The 19,921-nt window shown below is 42.3% G+C and overlaps 1 protein-coding gene across 1 annotated transcript in view; it reads right to left on the bottom strand.

The window, feature by feature from the left end:
* Positions 1-554: 554 nt before the first annotated feature.
* The window catches only part of LOC106577123 (inactive phospholipase D5), a 54,285-nt gene continuing 34,918 nt past the window's right edge, over positions 555-19,921 (bottom strand). The window contains exons 3-10 of the mRNA XM_014154873.3: positions 12,427-12,619; positions 10,095-10,203; positions 8,899-9,023; positions 7,388-7,585; positions 6,124-6,260; positions 5,611-5,776; positions 2,677-2,767; positions 555-2,470 (exon numbers count right to left, since the gene is read on the bottom strand). Coding sequence (XP_014010348.1) covers positions 2,196-2,470; positions 2,677-2,767; positions 5,611-5,776; positions 6,124-6,260; positions 7,388-7,585; positions 8,899-9,023; positions 10,095-10,203; positions 12,427-12,619 — 1,294 coding nt within the window. The 3' untranslated portion in view covers positions 555-2,195. The remainder of the gene's footprint in view (positions 2,471-2,676; positions 2,768-5,610; positions 5,777-6,123; positions 6,261-7,387; positions 7,586-8,898; positions 9,024-10,094; positions 10,204-12,426; positions 12,620-19,921) is intronic.

Here is a 19,921-nt window from a genome sequence, read left to right as displayed (position 1 = left end):
AAGTGATGATGAGGACCAAGACTATTCATTCATCTTTACTTTGTATTCACACATCTTTTGTGCCTGTTTGCAGGTGAGAGAAATAGTCTTTCCTTAAACTAACTCTAGGTGGCAACAGTGAATCAGGGACAGTTTATACTGTAGGTTGTATCTGGGACACACCCCAAATTTGGTTTGCTCTGATCTGTTATGAATGGGTTCGATGTATAGGTTAGGAAATGTTAATCCCAGAATTGCTACATCAAGAGGAATACAGTGACTGAAGGTTTGCCAGCAATTGAATAAGAAAACATGTTTCTTGTACAGTGACAAAGTGCATTCCTAAACAGATCATTGACAGTCACCATTGATGCACTCGTAAAACAATATATGAAGTAGCCTACTCTGGACTGTTGCACCAACAGCAGTCCGATGCCTTTGACTACCTCTTTATGACATGAAGACATACAAGTAACTGCCAAAATAAAGGAAACACTTGAGTAAATGAGGGATGCAAAGTGTATATATATATATATATATATATATATATATATATATATATATATATATATATATATATATAGAAAGCAGGTGCTTCCACACAGGTGTGGTTCATGGGTTAATTAAGCAATTAAAACATCCCATCATGCTTAAGGTCATGTATACAAATGCCCAGTTGCCCATTACTTTGGCTACCATGGCTAGAAGAGATATCTGTGCCTTTGAAAGAGGGGTCTCAAAGGAGCATAGGGGGTTTAAAGGGTGTGTGTGTGTCTCAGTCATCAGATCTCAACCCAATTGAACACTTATGGGAGATTCTGAAGCGGTGCCTGAGACGGCGTTTTCCACCACCATCAACAACAAAAAAAAAATTATGGAATTTCTCGTGGAAGAATGGTGTTGCATCCGTCCAATAGTTGCAGACACGTGTCGAATCGATGCCAAGGCTCATTGACGCTGTTCTGGCGGCTCGTGGTGGCCCAACACCCTATTAAGACACACTGATGATGTTTCCTTTATTTTGGCAGTTACCTGTAGTTAAATGGTAAGTTGTTGTACAGATATTTACTGTCACATTAAGAACATTGTCTGCCATAAGAGCAGTGTACATCATAGATGTGTTAATGCTACATTTATGTACTGGTTAACGCTGACAAACTTATTAATATTTTCAGGAAGTACGTGCATTGTTGTTATTTCAATTTACTATTAATATTTTTCTTGTATCAAAATACGATAACAGAACCCCAGTTATAAAATAATGTGTGAAGAGAACCACCTGTAAACATGGAGAAAGTATTCTCCCATTATATTACTGTAAAAAGACGATGAAAAGACAGATGAAACAGAATAAATACAAGTGTTATGCCAATCAAACACCACAGATAGGCCTATTACATACAGTATTTAGACATTGGAGTGACATGTTCATAAAAAGGTGTTGACAACTCCTGTAGTTGATCATCTTTGATGTTCAGGTGCAAAGTTTATCATGCGGGTGGTGTAAAGAGTTGCTGTGGTTACTTTCTCTGCCGGTCCAATGCATAAGGTCTTATTTCAAAACGTCCTTGGGGGAACTGGAAAGGTGTTTAGCAGTCTTTAAAAAGTCATGCTATTGATCTTACTGACTGAAATCGCTTCCAATTGTTTTTTACAATATCTGTTCAATAAGTCAACATCTGTTTTTAAAGAGAGCTACAGTTGTCCCACTGGTTAAACACCCTTTTCCAGTTATACCTAATAAACCTAATTATTCACGATGACCTTGGGAATCTATGACCAATATTCCATCAGGTAAAATCATTGTCATGCACTTTGTAAATTAATATTGAAGACACACCAGGTAAACACCTTTTGGAGTATAGATTTGTATAGGAAATCTCCACACTACTGTCCATGCAGCTCCAACCTGCTTTGGCCGAGGGTTTTAAAAGGGTTGTGATGAATGATGTCATTATTGGCAAAATGGATTTAACGATGAGCTATATTTACTGAGGTTCAGCATTCATTAGAAAATCAATTTATTTGATCATTTCCCCTCCCACGAATGTCTTCTGTAAGAAACAGTCAGGATGAAATAAGCAGAAGGTTCAATAGATGAACAAATGCCCTCCAATTCCTATATTACGTCTACAGTGTCCGATTTCAGCATTAAACTGTTATTTTTCTCTTAAAGCCTGCATAAATCAGTCTTGTAACGCACCACATCTTCGGATTCACAGGGAGCCATTGGGACCCTCCTTACTCCCATTGCTCTCTGTTGGTTGAGTGATTTTGAGATGTGCCAGTTGGTTGAGCTGGTGCTTGTTGCAGACTGGGATCTTGTTAGCCTGCAGGCTCTTGGTGTGGCGTGAATACCAGTCCCGCTCGAACGTAGCCCTCACCTGTTCCACCAACGTTGAGTTCTTCTCCTTCACCCCCTCCGCCTGACTGATCACCATGCCTGCTCCAGCGTTGAACATAAACTCATTCCCCACCCAGTCAAAGTTCCCTGTGGGACAACAGACACCCGTCAAAATCGTTAATCAAAAATATAGTTTCAAAGGTACTAGCCAAATAGTCAACCCACCTCACAAGCAAACTAATCAATCCACCAACCAGTAGCTAGAACAATAATTGAATAAAAAATAATAATTATAAAATAAACCATTCGCAAAATAGTTTCTACTCATCTGAAATGAATGCAAGTGAACTCACCTATGTACACAGCACTGTCTGTCACCATGAATCTGTTATGGTTGATTCCCTGTAGCGTGCCATCTCTCTGCTTCCTGGGGCTGAAGAACTTCTGCACAAAACACAAGGACTGGCTTAGCAGTGGTGATTAATGAATACATTTTACATGTACAGTAGGTTTGCAGGTACAGTAGAGATGAATACATTTTACATGACATACAGTAGAGATGACTATATACAGTGCACTGCAAAAGTATTGGGATAGTGACACATTTTTTGTTTTGGCTCTGTACTACAGCACGTTTTGATTATTTTCTGGCCGATAGAAAGGAATGTTAAATAATGTGTTGTATTTTTTTGGAGTCACTTTTATTGTAAATAAGAATAGAACATGTTTCTGAACACTTGTACATTAATGTGGATGCTACCATGATTACGGATAGTCCTGAATAACGATGAGTGAGAAAGTTAGACGTACAAATATCATACCCCCAAACATTTTTATCGTAATGGTGAGAGGTTAGCATGTCATGCTGGTATGATATTTGTGTGACTAACTTTCTCACTTATCATTATTCTTGATTAATTCAGGACTATCGGTATTCATGGTAGCATCCATATTAATGTAGACATTTTTAGAACAGGGGCGCAACTTTCACTGGGGACGGGGGGGAACATGTCCCCCCCCACATTCTGAAATTGCATTTTTTGTGCCCCCTAGTTTTATCATTGAAATGTGATACAAAGGAAAGGAAAGGGGGGATACCTAGTCAGTTGTACAACTAAATGCCTTCAACTGAAATGTCTTCCGCATTTAACCCAACCCCTCTGAATCTAATCAGGCAACGGTGTGCTTTAGGATCATGCGGACGCCTCTGAGCAGTCGGGTAGGCTGTTTGGAGTGTTATCCGACCCGATTAAAAAAAAATATACAGTACCAGTCAAAAGTTTGGACACCTACTCATTCAAGGGTTTTTCTTTTATATTGACTATTTTCTACATTGTAGAATAATAGTGAAGACATAAACACTATGAAATAACACATATGGAATCATGTAGTAACCAAAAAAGTGTTAAAACAAATCAAAATATATCTTAGATTCTTCAAAGTAGCCACCCTTTGCCTTGATGACAGCTTTGCATTCTCTCAACCAGCTTCACCTGGAATGCTTTTCCAACACTCTTGAAGGACTTCCCACATATGCTGAGCACTTGTTGGCTGCTTTTCCTTCCCTCTGCGGTCCAACTCATCCCAAACCATCTCAATTGGGTTGAGGTTGGGTGATTGTGGAGGCCAGGTCATCTGATGCAGCACTCCATCACTCTCCTTCTTGGTCAAATAGCCCTTACACAGCCTGGAGGTGTTTGTCCTTTTTAAAGCCAAATGATAGTCCCACTAAGTGGAATCATGATGGAATGGCGTATCGGTGCAGAATGCTGTGGTAGCCATGCTGGTTAAGTGTGCCTTGAATTCTAAAGTGCCACCAGCAAAGCACCATCACACCTCCTCTGCTTCACGGTGGGAACCACACATGCAGAGATCATCCGTTCACCTACTCTGCGTCTTACAAAGACACGGCGGTTGGACTCATCAGACCAAAGGACAGATTTCCACCGGTCTAATGTCCATTGCTCGTCTTTCTTGGTCCAAGCAAGTCTCTTCTTATTATTGGTGTCCTTTACTAGTGGTTTATTTGCAGCAATTCGACCATGAAGGCCTGATTCACACAGTCTCCTCTGAACAGTAGATGTTGAGATGTGTCTGTTACTTTGTCTGTTACTCTGAAGCATTTATTTGGGCTACAATTTCTGAGGCTGGTAACTCTAATGAACTTATCCTCTGCAGCAGAGGTATCTCTGGGTCTTCCTTTCCTGTGGCGGTCCGCATGAGAGCCAGTTTCATCATAGTGCTTGATGGATTTTGAGACTGCACTTGAAGAAACTTTCAAAGTTCTTGACATTTTCCGCCCTGACTGACCTTCATGTCTTAAAGTAATGATGGACTGTCATTTCTCTTTGCTTATTTGAGCTGTTCTTACCATAATATCAAATCACATTTTATTTCTCATATTTGCCGAATATAACAGATGTAGACCTTACAGTGAAATGCTTACTTACAAGCTCTTAACCAACAATGCAGTTAAGAAAAATACAACAACAAAAATAACTAAAAGTAACAAATAATTAAAGAGCAGAAATATTTACCAAATAGGGCTATCTTCTGTATACCACCCCTACCTTCCACAAATGATCTTTTAATAAGGCACACCTGTTAATTGAAATGCCTTCCAGGGTACTACCTCAAGAAGCTGGTTGAGAGAATGCCAAAAGCTGTCATCAAGGCAAAGGGTGGCTACTTTGAAGAATCTCAAATATCAAATATATTTTTATTTGTTTAACACTTTTTTTTGTCCCTCCCACTTCTAAAACCAAAGTTGCTCCCCTGGTTTAGAAACACATTATATTCTTATTTACAATTAAATTGACTCCAAAATGATACAATACATTACTTACCATTCATTTCTATTGGGCACAAAATAATCTTTAACACAACCAAAACAAACAGCAAATGCCTCCAAGTGTGTAGAGTCACAAGCTTGATGTAATCTTTGCAAGCTAGGAATATGGTACCAAATACTAAACTTTTGACTACTTTAATACACATAGGTGAATTTGGGGGGACTATGTACCAAAAGTGGTGTAATTTCTAAACGGTTCACCCGATATGGATGAAAATACCTTCTAACTAAAGCTGACAGTCTGCACTTTAACATCAGTCATTGTATCATTTCAAATCCAAAGTGGTGGAGTATAGAGCCAAAAAAACAACAAAATGTATAACTGTCCCAATTCTTTTGTAGCTCACTGTAGGTATAATGAGCCTGGTACTGATTCTGTATAACATCAGTTTGTATCCAGGTAATGAGGATGTAGGCGTGTGGTGTCCACACTCACAGCCTCCATTGAACAGTTGGCCAGCTCCATGCACAGGGTCTTCAGGGACCACACAAAGTTAAAGGTCAGGGGATGCGTCTGCTCCCAGCAGCTTACTAACATACGCACTTCGATGTTCCTCAGGATCAAGGCCTCCCGAAGCATCCCGTCTATACGTGACCAGTATCTGCCAAGGTAACAAAGAGTTACACACTAATCTGTTTGGTAATTACAGGTAATTATACACAGTTACATCCTGTCAGTGGTCATTTTATTGTATAAATGGGCAAACAATACAACACTAACAATAAGGTGATCAGGTGCTGTCAGTGTCAACAATAAGGTGATCAGATGCTGTCAGTGTCAACAATAAGGTGATCAGGTGCTGTCAGTGTCAACAATAAGGTGATCAGGTGTTGTCAGTGTCAACAATAAGGTGATCAGGTGCTGTCAGTGTCAACAATAAGGTGATCAGGTGTTGTCAGTGTCAACAATAAGGTGATCAGGTGTTGTCAGTGTCAACAAATTGCTCACCTGTGAGCATTCCTGTTAGTGAGAGGCAGGTAGTCTGTAATGGATATGTAGATGAACCTCTTGGCCTTTTGGATCACGTAGGCTATGGCATCAAGGTCTCTGGTCCTGTCTTTAGGGCAGAAGACATCTGGAGAGCTCTGCCACAAGATAAGACTTTTAAATCAGTGGAGAGTAGAGAACGGAGGCCCTCATGTCAATGCCAATGCTATACAGATGCAATGAATCATTGTCATTGTTGTCGTCCTCATTATTGTTATCAAATCGTCGTCATCATCACCACCACTACCTCTTGGAACATATCTTTGTCCATTAGTATTCCAACAGCATCGTTACCTTCTCTCTACTTGTCTCTAACTGAACCCGTCTCTGTTCTTTATATATAATAATAATATTCATTTAATTGGTAAAGCTCTTTTCTCACACCCAAGGTGCAATAAAATAAAAACAATAAACCAAAAAACACAGACAACAATCAAAGCTATATACAGGTCTGGAGGACATGAACAGAATTAACAGAGGTCCTTGAAAGTTTTTCTGAACAGCATGGTCTTGAGCTGTGCCTTAAATGAGGCCAGAGACTCTGCAGCCCTAATAGTGTCTGGAAGTGTGTTCCTCAGCCACGGAGCTGCGCAACCGAAAGCCCTGTCACCCATAGGATGTGTGTGATGAGAAAAATTACAGATCACAGTTCCATCCCATCAATACTTCTGATGATTAACGTTCCCTCTGTTTTTCAGAAATGTTCATCGACTGGCCTAATTTACAACCAGCCAAACGTATGTTTTCTGTGGGAAGCAATGCAATTTTTCATCCCGTCAGCATACTTAAAACACTAGCTGATTAGTCACATCGAGCTGTATAAGAAATAGCTTTTTTCCCCCAACTGTCACCTCTCGTCAAAGTTCTTACTGTGGGAAGACATTGCAAATGTTTACATCATTTATATATCAGGACTAATGAAAAGGCTTTAACCAAGAAAAGTCTTCAAATAGTATTCAGAAATATTGCCAATTTTATTATTGCTAGCAAGAAAAATCCCAAAGAATTCATAATCTCTGTAAAGTATTCATTAATCCAGTATAAAAATGAGCCTGTCTCAGAATGATACAAATTACTACTGATACAGAATGATAAACAATACTTTTTCCAGGTCTGTAACCAAACCTGGAAAAACTCAAGGTCCTTGTTAAAAGGTCACATCGTCCGGACAAACTCCTGTCCTTATGCATGAAGCCATGTGAGAAAATGATTAGTTGTCACTCACAGAGACAAAGACTTCAGCCTTGGTGTTGTTGAAGAGAAGCGGTAGGTTCTCATCTTTGTTCCACAGGGCGCTCAGCCTCTTGGACCACATGGACGGTATAAAGTCCTTATACTGCAGCTGCCAGTAGAGGTTGAATACCCTGTGCAGGTCCAATGCCAGGCAACTACAGTTGTAGACGATGATGCCCAGTTCTTTCATCTGAGAGACAACAAAGCAACAGCACAGATGTTGTACGATGTTAGCATGTGCCCCCAGGGACTCTACCCATACCAAATCCTTACTCCACACATCTCTTCTCATCCTTCCTCCCCCCTTCTCCTCTCCTTCCATTCCCCCTTTTCCATTCCCTCTCCTCCCATCTCCTACTCCCCACACTTGAATCCTCCCCATGGTCTTCTGCCCTCCTCTGGCCCTGGACGAGGCAGGTAGTCCTCCAGGGACTTCCAATCACCAAGCCTCTCCCATCCCTTCTCACAGCAGCGTTTCAAGTGATGCACTTCTCAAGCAAATGTTTATTTCAGTGAAGTGATAAAGATAGACGGGCTAGGTACAGCAAATGGGGTCACACTTTAAATCAACCTTTTGTACTTTTTCAGCTTTGAGCAGCACCACGTTCCCTTTTTGTTCCCACTCAATTAATTCAGTATTGTCCTTTCTCGTACGCACGTTAAAACGGTGATGTTTTCTGCCAACTATAAAAAGTTGCATCTCTTTTATATTCAGGATGTTTGTGCAACCTAAGCCAATTAATGGATGCTGTTCTCCTAGTGTAACTAGCAGTGTTTGAATAAATATTGATTGCAGAGTCATGTGACAAATCCCCAGAGAAGATGGTTGTACACAGTACCCTCAAAATGCCTGCAATATCAGACCTCAAAATCAAAAACAGGTTTTGTGTACACAGTAGGTTGGTAAAAGTGTTTACGTAATCAAGGTATGGAACATATTAGTCAGTTTGAGGAGTACTCATAGGTGGACTGATCTCATTGAATAGAGAATAAATGTTACAGAAATATATACAGGTGGCCTCCCGAGTGGCGCAGTGGTCTGAGGCACTGCATCACAGTGCTAGCTGTGCCACTACAGATTCTGGGTTCGAGTCCAGGCTCTGTCGCAGCTGGATGCGACCGGGACACCCAAGGGGCGGCGCACAATTGGCCCAGCATCATCCGGGTTAGGGGAGGGTTTGGCCGGCAGGGATGTCCTTGTCCCGTCGCACACCATCAACTCCTGTGGCTGGCCGGGCGCAGTGCACGCTGACACGGCCGCCAGGTGTATGGTGTTGCCTCCAACACATTGGTGCGGCTGGCTTCCGGGTTAAGTAGGCAGTGTGGCTTGGCTGGGTTGTGTTTCAGAGGACGCACGGCTCTCGACTGCCGCCTCTCCCGAGTCTGTCCGGGAGTTGCAGCGATGAGACAAGACTGTAACTACCAATTGGATACCACGAAAAAGGGGTAAAAAAAGAAATATACACAGGTAGGTAATATAATAGAGTGAATATACTAAGATACCGTGGACAGTGATCGCCAGTCCATGGTGGCGCTGCCGATGTAGATGTGCTGCCTGTCCACCACCCAGAAAGAAGAGTGCAGAAAGCCTTTGGTCAGGGCTGTCATGTTAATGTAGTGTACCTCACCTACACAGGTAGGAAAAGACAGAATCGACAGAGATAGAAATCTCAACATTTCATTGTACAGTGCTGTGAAAAAGTATTTGCACCCTTTCTGATTCTCCATTTTTGCATATTGAAAATGTATTAACTCACTACTGTAAGAGCGTCTGCTAAATTACGTAAATGTAAATCAGATCTTCAACCTAATATTAGATAAAGGGAACCTGAGTTTACAAATAACCCCAAAAATGGATACTTATTTTATTTATTTAATTAACAATGTTATGCAACACCCAATTCCGCTGTGTGAAAAAGTAATTGCTCCCTTACACTCAACTGGTTGTGCCAACTTTATCTGCAATGACTGCAACCAAATGCTTCCTGTAGTTGTTGATCAGTCTCTAACATCGCTGTGGAGGAATTCTGGTCCACTCTTGCATGCAGAACTGCTTAAACTCAGCGACATTTGTGGGCTGCTCATTTCAAGTCCTGCCACAACATCTCAATTGGGATTAGGTCTTGACTTAGATCAGGCCATCCCAAGAACTGATAATATTTAGTATCAAAATATCCAAAAGTAGAGAATTTGAAAATGGGGCAAATACTTTTTCACAGCACTGTATGTTAATATTGCATGTAAGATTAGTCATGATGTAATATCCCTCATTGAGATAAAAGTGTCGAGATCATTTTGTAGATACTGTAGTGAACGGTGGGGCAGGGAAGCGAACCTGGGTCTCTAGTGTGAACGGGAAGGCAAGTTCCTGTGCTTTGACTACTCAGACCCCTGACACGTCCGGGCCGTGCGTCCCTCACAGCCGCCATCCCACTTCTGACACCATTGTAGCGAATGGCGACGGAGGGAAGCAAACCCGGGTCACTGGCGTGAAATGCAAGCACCCTACGCATCCTGTCAACAGGCATCACAGCAATGGGGTTAACCCTATTGGTGCATTGCGTAAGGGTGTTTGCCTTTTAAGTCGCTTCCCTGACACACCGTTCACTACCCAGTATTTTCTATAAAATGGCAATATACTGTATACGGAATGTAAATGTCGCTGTAGCTCTGGTCTTGTGGTTGACAACATGACTCACTGTGACGAGACAGGCTCTTCAGCTCTGAAGAGTTGATCCTTCCACTGGCTATCTTCAAATTGATTCCCTTCTTCTTCAGCCCCTGCAGTCTTTGCAGCAAAGCCTGACCCTGTAACCAAGAACACAATCAATTGGATCACAATAGGTCAGGGGTAGGCAACTAGATTCAGCCGTGGGCTGATTTGTCAAAGCGGGTGGTCGGGCCCGAAACGTAATTATAATAATTTGTACACTGCAAAATGACCACAAGTAAACCCATAAATATATTGCATTTGAAACTAACAATCATTTCATACCTAGATTACATTGAGACACAATCATACACTACCTGACCAAAAGTATGTGGACACCTGCTCGTCAAACATCTCATTCCAAAATCATGGGCATTAATATGGAGTTGGTCTCCCCTTTACTGCTATAACAGCCTCAACTCTTCTGGGATGGCTTTCCACTAGATGTTGGAACATTGCTGCAGGGACTTGCTTCCTTTTAGGCACAAGACCATTAGTGAGGTCGAGCACTGATGTTGGGCAATTAGGCCTGGCTCGCAGTCGGCGTTCCAATTCATCCCAAAGGTCTTCGATGGGGTCAGGGCTCTGTGCAGGCAAGTCAAGTTCTTCCACACCGATCTCGACAAACCATTTCTGTATGGACCTCGCTTTGTGCACGGGGGCATTTTCATGCTGAAACAGGAAAGGGCCTTGCCAAAACTATTGCCAAATTTGGAAGCACAGAATCGTCTAGAATGCCATTGTATGCTGTAGCGTTAAGATTTCACTTCACTGGAACTAAGGGGCCTAGCCTGAACCATGAACAACAGCCCCAGACCATTATTCCTCCTCCACCAAACTTGGCACTATGTATTGGGGCAGGTAGCGTTCTCCTGGCATCAGTGGAAATGCGTCCTGTCGGACTGCCAGATGGTGAAGCGCGATTCATCACTACAGAGAACACGTTTCCACTACTCCAGAGACCAATGGCGGTGAGCTTTATGCCACTCCAGCCGAGGCTTGCCATTGCGCATGGTGATCTTAGACTAGTATGTGGCTGCTCGGTTATGGAATCCCATTTCATGAAGCTCCCGACGAACAGTTATTGTACGGTTGTTGCTTCCAGAAGAGATTTGGAACTCGGTAGTGAGTGTTGCAACCGAGGACAGACGTTTTTTACGCGCTACGCACTTCAGCACTAGGCAGTCCCGTTCTGTGAGCTCGTGTGGCCTACCACTTCACGACTGAGCCGTTGTTGCTCCTAGACATTTCCACTTCACAGTTGACCGGGACAGCTCTAGCAGGGCAGAAATGTGACAAACTGACTTGTCATGTTGAAAGTCACTGAGCTCGAGTAAGGCCATTCTACTGCCAATGTTTGTCTATGGCGATTGCATGGCTGAGTGCTTGATTTTAAACACCTGTCAGCAATGGGTGTGGCTGAAATAGCCAAATCCACTCATTTGAAGGGGTGTCCACATACTTTTGTATCTATTTTTATTTCGTGGGAATACTTGGGAACAGATTTCCTAAATATTTTTTTTGTTGTTGCTGAATTGTGATTTTAGTATATATTTTTTTTAACCAAAAACAAAAAAAGCATTTTATATTAATGTAATTTTTAACACTGGGCCAGGCTCCAGCAATTATAATTGTGTAGCCCAGAGGGATCCCAATTGCAATTTCTCTCCAGTTAAACTGCCAAGGGCTGCCATTAGGTCTAATGATCTAAACAGCAGTGGGTATAGCCATTATAGCCAAACCCCTCAGTGTAAGTAGGAGTGTTTTAGTGCTAATGGCCGGGGGGGGGGGGGTGCCAACACAATAGATGGGCTTGGCTTTGGCTGCAACCTACTAATGGCACATTCTGGCAGAAAGTGTCCATACCCAGTCTGCATAAGTCTATAAAGACAATGTGTGAGAGATGGATAAGACTGGACTTAAGGCTGATATTTGAAGCAACAAGAAGTCACAGCAGCTGGAATAAGGTGAACAAGATATGTATACATACTCCCTGGATATAGCTGTCTCTTATTTCTTGTTTTCTTTAATATATACTTTAAAAAAATTATTATTTAGACTATTTTATTGATAAGTGTACTGTTGGGTAGAGCTCGCAGTTAAGCATTTCACTGTGCTTTTACAATAAAACTTGAATTTGAGCTATTTATATTCTTGGTGGAAGAACAGTAATGAGCATCTTATACAATAAAATTGGTTTTGTTGACAAGAAAAAGGCCATTAGTAAAACTGCCACGTAAAGTAAGCGTTATGGCTAGGTGTGATAAACAGTAATAGCTTATTTGGCCTGGGGGTGCTACCTGTTTGGTTGTTGTGCTTACCTGCCTAGAAGATTGTAGGAATCTGGATTCATAGTCGGAGGAGTTCAGGTTCCATTGAGGTGACACAATCTCCACAGAGTGACCAGCCACTGCCAGGTCCAACAGGCTGTGCAGCCCAGCAGAGAGCGGGAGGTGGGACGTACCATTCTCAGAGAAGGTGACATCTTCTGGAATATTCTCCACAAGCACTACCCTGAGATTGAAAATGAGTGAAAAACATCCTAATTTAATGATGACAAATGGCTGTTTTTCAGCCTTGTAATTGAAAAGACCTGGAAGCCAGAGAAGTTTAATTAAAAAAGTGATATTTTAATAGAGTAATTTACAGCACAGAGACAATTAAGTCTGCATTAGCCACAGAATCATCCGTAACTTGTGCAGCTGCCTTGGGATGTTGTAAAACGAGGTCATATGCATTGACATTCACCTATGATTACCTCCTACACTATATTTGAGAAATTTTCCATCTAGACATTATTATCACTGAGATCGGTTGTAGGGATGAATAGAAAAGTGGCTGGACTGCCTTCTAACAGGAGCACCGTGGCAGAACTCTAATGGAACTGTAGCACATTTTCCAGGGCATCATTATCTATGCATCCGGCTGCTTTCAAGTAGAGTGAATTATAGTATCATAAATGTAATGGAAATGAAAGATTACAAGTTTAAAAGGCTTCTAAACCCAGCCAGTAAAGTCTCAACACCAATAGTCAGTCAACAAGCCTGGGTTCAAATAGTACTTGTTTTCTTTGAAATACTTTGAGTAATAGATTGAGTCTGCTTGGATGGTCAGGGTTTGCATTTTTGGGGATTATTCCATTTGTTCCACTGCATCAGGCAGGCTCAATTACACACAGTTAAAGTATTTAAAATAATTTGAACCCAAGTTGTAGTTTTTTTCTTTACCCCACAAAATTGGCACTGCAGCAGGAAATCTCTACTTTGCCTCGCTCTCCGAGGCCAACATGAGTAAGGTCTTTAGATCAGGTTTAAACACTCGCAAGGCCGGACAGTATTCCAGGGCGCATTCTCAGAGCATGCGCAGATCATCTGGCACGTATATTCAATGTCATTTTCAACCTCTCCTTTGAAAGGCTAGTTACGGCACATATCAACGCCATCATCCCAGACACCTCAGACCCACTCCAATTTGCATATCGCCCCAACAGATCCATAGACGACGCAATCTCAATTGTACTCCACACTGCCCTCACCCACCTATACTGTATAAGAGGAATACCTACAGTTGAAGTCGGAAGTTTACATACACTTAGGTTGGAGTCATTAAAACTTTTGGGATGGGGGCAGTATTTTCACGGCTGGATAAAAAAATGTACCCGATTTAATCTGGTTACTACTCCTGCCCAGAAAATAGAATATGCATATAATTAGTAGATTTGGATAGAAAACACTCTACACTTTCTAAAACAGTTTGAATGGTGTCTGTGAGTATAACAGAACTCATATGGCAGTCCAAAACCTGAGAAGATTCCATGCAGGAAGTGCCCTGTCTGACAATTTGTTGTCCTTCTGTTGCATCTCTATCAAAATTACAGCATCTGAGCTGTTACGTGACACTTTCTAAGGCTTCCATTGGCTCGCTAAAGCCGCCAGAAAGTGGAATGGGGTGTCTGCTGTCTCTGGGCAAAGTATAGGAGCAGAGTTTGTAAGTGGTCAGCCTGGGGACAGTGAGACTGGAGATGCGTGGTCACGAGAACTCGCCATTTTTTTCTTTCTCTCTTTGAATGAATACAACGTTGCCCGGTTGGAATATTAGCGCTATTTTATGAGAAAAATAGCATAAACATTTATTTTAAACAGCGTTTGACATGCTTCGAAGTACGGTAATGGAATATTTTGAATTTTTTTGTCACGAAATGCGCTCGCGCGTTACCCTTTGGATAGTTACCTGAACGCACGAACAAAACGGAGGTATTTGGATATAACTATGGATTATTTGGAACCAAAACAACATGTTGTTGTTGAAGTAGAAGTCCTGGGAGTGCATTCTGACGAAAAACAGCAAAGGTAATCCAATTTTTCTAATAGTAATTCTAAGTTTAGGCTGCCCGACGTTGGCGGGTCTGAATAGCTAGCCTTGATGGCCGAGCTCTGTACTCAGAATATTGCAAAATGTGCTTTCGCCGAAAAGCTATTTTAAAATCAGACACCGCGATTGCATAAAGGAGTTCTGTATCTATAATTCTTAAAATAATTGTTATGTATTTTGTCAACGTTTATCATGAGTAATTTAGTAAATTCATTGGACGTTTTCGGTGGATATGCTAGGTCTGAACATCACATGCTAATGTAAAAAGCTGTTTTTTGATATAAATATGAACTTGATTGAACAAAACATGCATGTATTGTATAACATAATGTCCCAGGAGTGTCATCTGATGAAGATCAAAGGTTAGTGCTGCATTTAGCTGTGGTTTGGGTTTTTGTGACATATATGCCTGCTTTGAAAATGGCTGTGTGATTATTTTTGGCTGGGTACTCTCCTAACATAATCTAATGTTTTGCTTTCGCTGTAAAGCCTTTTTGAAATCGGACAATGTGGTTAGATTAACGAGAGTCTTATCTTTAAAATGGTGTAAAATAGTTGATTGTTTGAGAAAATTGAATTGTGGTATTTTAGTTGGTTTTGTATTTTGCGCCGTGCGATGCCATTGGCTGTTGGCTAGGGGTTCCGCAGGCGGAACGGGGTTCCGCTAGCGGAACGTCTGTCCTCAACAGGTTAAAAAACGTGTTTTTCAACCACTCCAAAAATGTCTGGTTAACAAACTATAGTTTTGGCAAGTCGGTTAGGACATCTACTTTGTGCATGACACAAGTAATTTTTCCAACATTTGTTTACAGACAGATTATTTCTCTTATAATTCACTGTATCATAATTCCAGTGGGACAGAAGTTTACACACACTAAGTTGACTGTGCGTTTAAACAGCTTGGAATATTCCAGAAAATTGTCATGGCTTTAGAAGCTTCTGATAGGCTAATTGACATAATTTGAGTCAATTAGAGGTGTACCTGTGGATGTATTTCAAGGCCTACCTTCAAACTCAGTGCCTCTTTGCTTGACATCATTGGAAAATCTAAAGAAATCAGCAAAGACCTCAGAAGAAAAATTGTAGACCTCCACAAGTTTGGTTCATCTTTGGGAGCAATTTCCAAACACCTGAAGATACCACGTTCATCTGTACAAACAATAGTATGCAAGTATAAACACCATGGGACCACACAGCCGTCATACTGCTCCGGAAGGAGACGCGTTCTGTCTCCTAGAGATGAACGTACTTCGATGCGAAAAGTGCAAATCAATCCCAGAACAACAGCAAAGGACCTTTTTGAAGATGCTGGAGGAAACAGGTACAAAAGTATCTATATCCACAGTAAAACGGAGTCCTATATCGACATGAGCTGAAAGGCCACTCAGCAAGGAAGAAGCCACTGCTCCAAAACCGCCATTAAAAAAGCCAGACTATGGTTTGCAATTGCACATGGGGACAAAGATCGTACTTTTTGGAGAAATGTCCTCTGGTCTGATGAAACAAAAGTAGAACTGTTTGGCCATAATGACCATCGTTATGTTTGGTGGAAAAAGGGAGAGGATTGCAAGCTGAAGAACACCATCCCAACTGTGAAGCATGGGGGTGGCAGCATCATGTTGTGGGAGTGCTTTGCTGCAGGAGGGACTGGTGCACTTCACCAAATAGATGGCATCATGAGGAAAATGATGTGGATATATTGAAGCAACATCAAGATATCAGACAGGAAGTTAAAGCTTGGTCGCAAATGGGTCTTCCAAATGGACAATGACCCCAAGCATACTTCCAAAGTTGTGGCAAAATGGCTTAAGGGCAACAAAGTAAAGGTATTGGAGTGGCCATCACAAAGCCCTGACCTCAATCCTATAGAAAATTTGTGGGCGGAACTGAAAAAGTGTGTGTGAGCAAGGAGGCCTACAAACCTGACTCAGCTATACCAGCTCTGTCAGGAGGAATGGGCCAAAATTCACCCAACTTATTGTGGGAAGCTTGTGGAAGGCTACCTGAAACGTTTGACCCAAGTTAAACAATTTAAAGGCAATGCTACCAAATACTAATTGAGTGTATGCAAACTTCTGACCCACTGGGAATGTGACGAAAGAAATATAAGCTCAAATAAATAATTATCTCTACTATTATTCAGAAATGTCACATTCTTAAAATAAAGTGGTGATCCTAACTGACCTAAGACAGGGAATTTTAACTTGGGTTAAATGTCAGGAATTTTGAAACACCTTAGCCAAATACATTTAAACTCAGTTAATGTAAACTTCCAACTTCAACTGTATGTGAGAATGCTGTTCATTGACTACAGCTCAGCGTTCAATACCATTGTCCCCTCCAAGCTCTTCACCAAGCTTAGGACCCTGGGACTGAACACCTCCCTCTGCAACTGGATCCTGGACTTCCTGACGGGCTGACCCCAGGTGGTGAGGGTCGGCAACATCCCCTCCGCCACGATGACCCGCAACATGGGGGCCCCACAGGGGTGCATGCTTAGTCCCCTCCAGTACTCCCTGTTCATCTACAACTGTGTGGCTATGCACAACTCCAACACTATAAAGTTTGCTGACGACACGAGGGTGGTAGGCCTGATCACCGGCGACGATGACACAGCCTACGATGACACAGCCTGCGATGACACAGCCTACAGGGAGGGGGTCAGTGACCTGGCAGTGTGGTGCCGGGACAACTTCTCCCTCAACATCAGTAAGACCAAGGAGCTGATCGTGGATCTGGGTGGGATCAAGCACGCCCCCCCCCCCTCCCTCCCCCCCCCGCATCCACATCAACGGGGCTGCAGTGGAGCAGGTTGAGAGCTTCAAGTTCCTCAGTGTCCAAATGACTAAGGAATTAAAATGGTCCACTCACACATGCACAGTTGTGAAGAAGGCGCGACAGTGCCTCTTCCCCCTCAGGAGGTTGAAAAGGTTTGGCATGGACCCTCAAATCCTCAAAGTTCTACAGCTGCACCATTGAGAGCATCTTGACTGGCTGTATCACTGCTTAGTATGGCAACAGCACCAGGCTCGATCGCATGGCACTACAGAGGGTGGTGCGGACAGCCCAGTACATCACTAGGGCCGAGCTCCCTGCCAGCCAGGACCTCTACAATCAGGCGGTGTGAAAGGAAGGCCCGGAAAATCATTAAAGACTCCAGCCACCCAAGCCATAGACTGTTCTCTCTGCTTCCGCATGGCAAGCGGTACCGTTGCATCAAGTCTGACACGAACGGGGCTTCCCGAGTGGAGTAGTGGTCTAAGGCACTGCATTGCAGTGCTATCTGTGCCACTAGAGATCCTGGTTCGAGTCCAGGCTCTGTCGCAGCAAGCCGCGATCAGGCGACCCATGGTACGGCACACAATTGGCCCAGCGTTGTCTGGGTTTGGATGAGGGTTTGGCCGGCAGGAATGTTCCTGTCCCATCGCGCACTAGCAACTCCTGTGGATGGCCGGGCGCAATGCACGCTGACACGGTTGCCAGGTGTACGGTGTTTGCTCTGACACATTGGTGCGGCTGGCTTCCGGGTTAAGCGGGTGTTGTTTCAAGAAGCAGTGCGGCTTAGCTGGGTTGTGTTTCGGAGGATGCGTGGCTCTCGACCTTTGCCTCTCCTGAGTCCGTACGGGAGTTGCAGCGATGGGACAGGATTGTAACTACCAATTGGATACCACGAATTTGGGGAGAAAAAGGGATTAAAAAAAGGAAAATAAATCAAGGGATTTAAAAAAAGTCTGACACCAATAGGCTCCTGAACAGCTTCTATCCCCAAGCCATAAGACTGGTAAATAGCCAACAAAATGCCTACACGGACTATCTGAGTTGACACGCGTTTTATTTCTGTACCCTCTGTATGCACACTCACAGGACTCCAAAACACACACATGCGCGTGCGCATACAATAATTTACGCATCATATATCCTGCTGCAAAGTCACCTTAGCCTTATACATATCTACCTCTATCACTCCAGTATCCCTGCACATTGTTAATATGGTATTGGAACTGACCCTGTACAGTACATAGCTTCTTACTTTCTCATGTTCTTATTTGTTGTGCGTTTTTGTTCTACTGTATGTTATTTTTAGTGCTACATTGATATTGATGACTGCATTTGGGGGTTTGGAGCTTGCAAGAAAGGCATTTCACTGTGCACATGACATTAATACTTGAAATACATTTTAGAAACACATGATGTACCCGTCTCTAGTGTCTCTCCATTAATGTATCCAGGTCTAAGTGAAACATATAATCAGTGACTTAGGCTGTCATAGCAACCTGACAACAAACACAGATCCGACCTAACGAACACAGATGTACATCACACTGTGTGCTGGGCCATAAGGACATCATCAAAGCTAATTGATCATAGCTAATTGAATTAAATCTTCCAAAAAAATGTGCTACATCTGCCAAGAATGTGTTCTATTTCAATTTCATAGACACACCACGCAGTACATTTCTGTACATTGCAAATTCAGTCCAGGTTACCATGTCATTTGGGTGACAGAGAATAGTTCTTTGCTCTCCTTAATGTTTCAAACCCCATTCTAGCCCAGCAGGAGTGCTGAAAATAAGGTAAACATATTGGATTTAGTGTGTCAGCCTGAGTGCTTTAGACACACTGCATGCTTTACTCAAACCTGAATGGCTCTGAAGAATGCGTTTCTTCCTACATTTAGCTATTGGATAAAGGAAGTCATGCAACATCTCAAGCTAGAGAAAATGTGCTACTCCATAAGGGGATCTGCAATTACATTTTTATAATATCTGGCCTCCTTTCCTATCCTTTGTAGAAGACATGGACCCAGCTACTTTCACAACTCCATAAACAAACCCAAATTGGAATGTGTATCACTATTTTTACTCGTGTTTACTTTTTATATATCGCACACACACAGATGAAGTCGGAAGTTTACATACACCTTAGCCAAATACATTTAAACTCAGTTTTTCACAATTCCTGACATTTAATCCTCGTATAAATTCCCTGTCTTAGGTCAGTTAGGATCACCACTTTATTTTAAGAACGTGAAATGTCAGAATAATAGTAGAGAGAATGATTTATTTCAGCTTTTATTTCTTTCATCACATTCCCAGTGGGTCAGAAGTTTGCATACACTCAATTAGTATTTGGTAGCATTGCCTTTAAATTGTTTAACTTGGGTCAAACATTTCAGGTAGCCTTCCACAACATTCCCAAAATAAGTTGGGTGAATTTTGGCCCATTCCTCCTGACAGAGCTGGTGTAACTGAGTCAGGTTTGCAGGCCTCCTTGCTCGCACACACTTTTTCAGTTCTGCCCACAAATTTTCTATAGGCTTGAGGTCAGGGCTTTGTGATGGCCACTCCAATACCTTTACTTTGTTGTCCTTAACCATTTTGCAGCAACTTCGGAAGTATGCTTGGGGTCATTGTCCATTTGGAAGACCCATTTGTGACCAAGCTT

This window comes from Salmo salar, chromosome 18, assembly GCF_965601325.2.
Source record: "Salmo salar chromosome 18, fSalSal1, whole genome shotgun sequence".
In the NCBI taxonomy this organism is placed as follows: Eukaryota; Metazoa; Chordata; class Actinopteri; order Salmoniformes; family Salmonidae; genus Salmo; species Salmo salar.
Note: the sequence above shows the minus strand (reverse complement) of the source record. Positions and strands in the feature narration are given on the sequence as shown.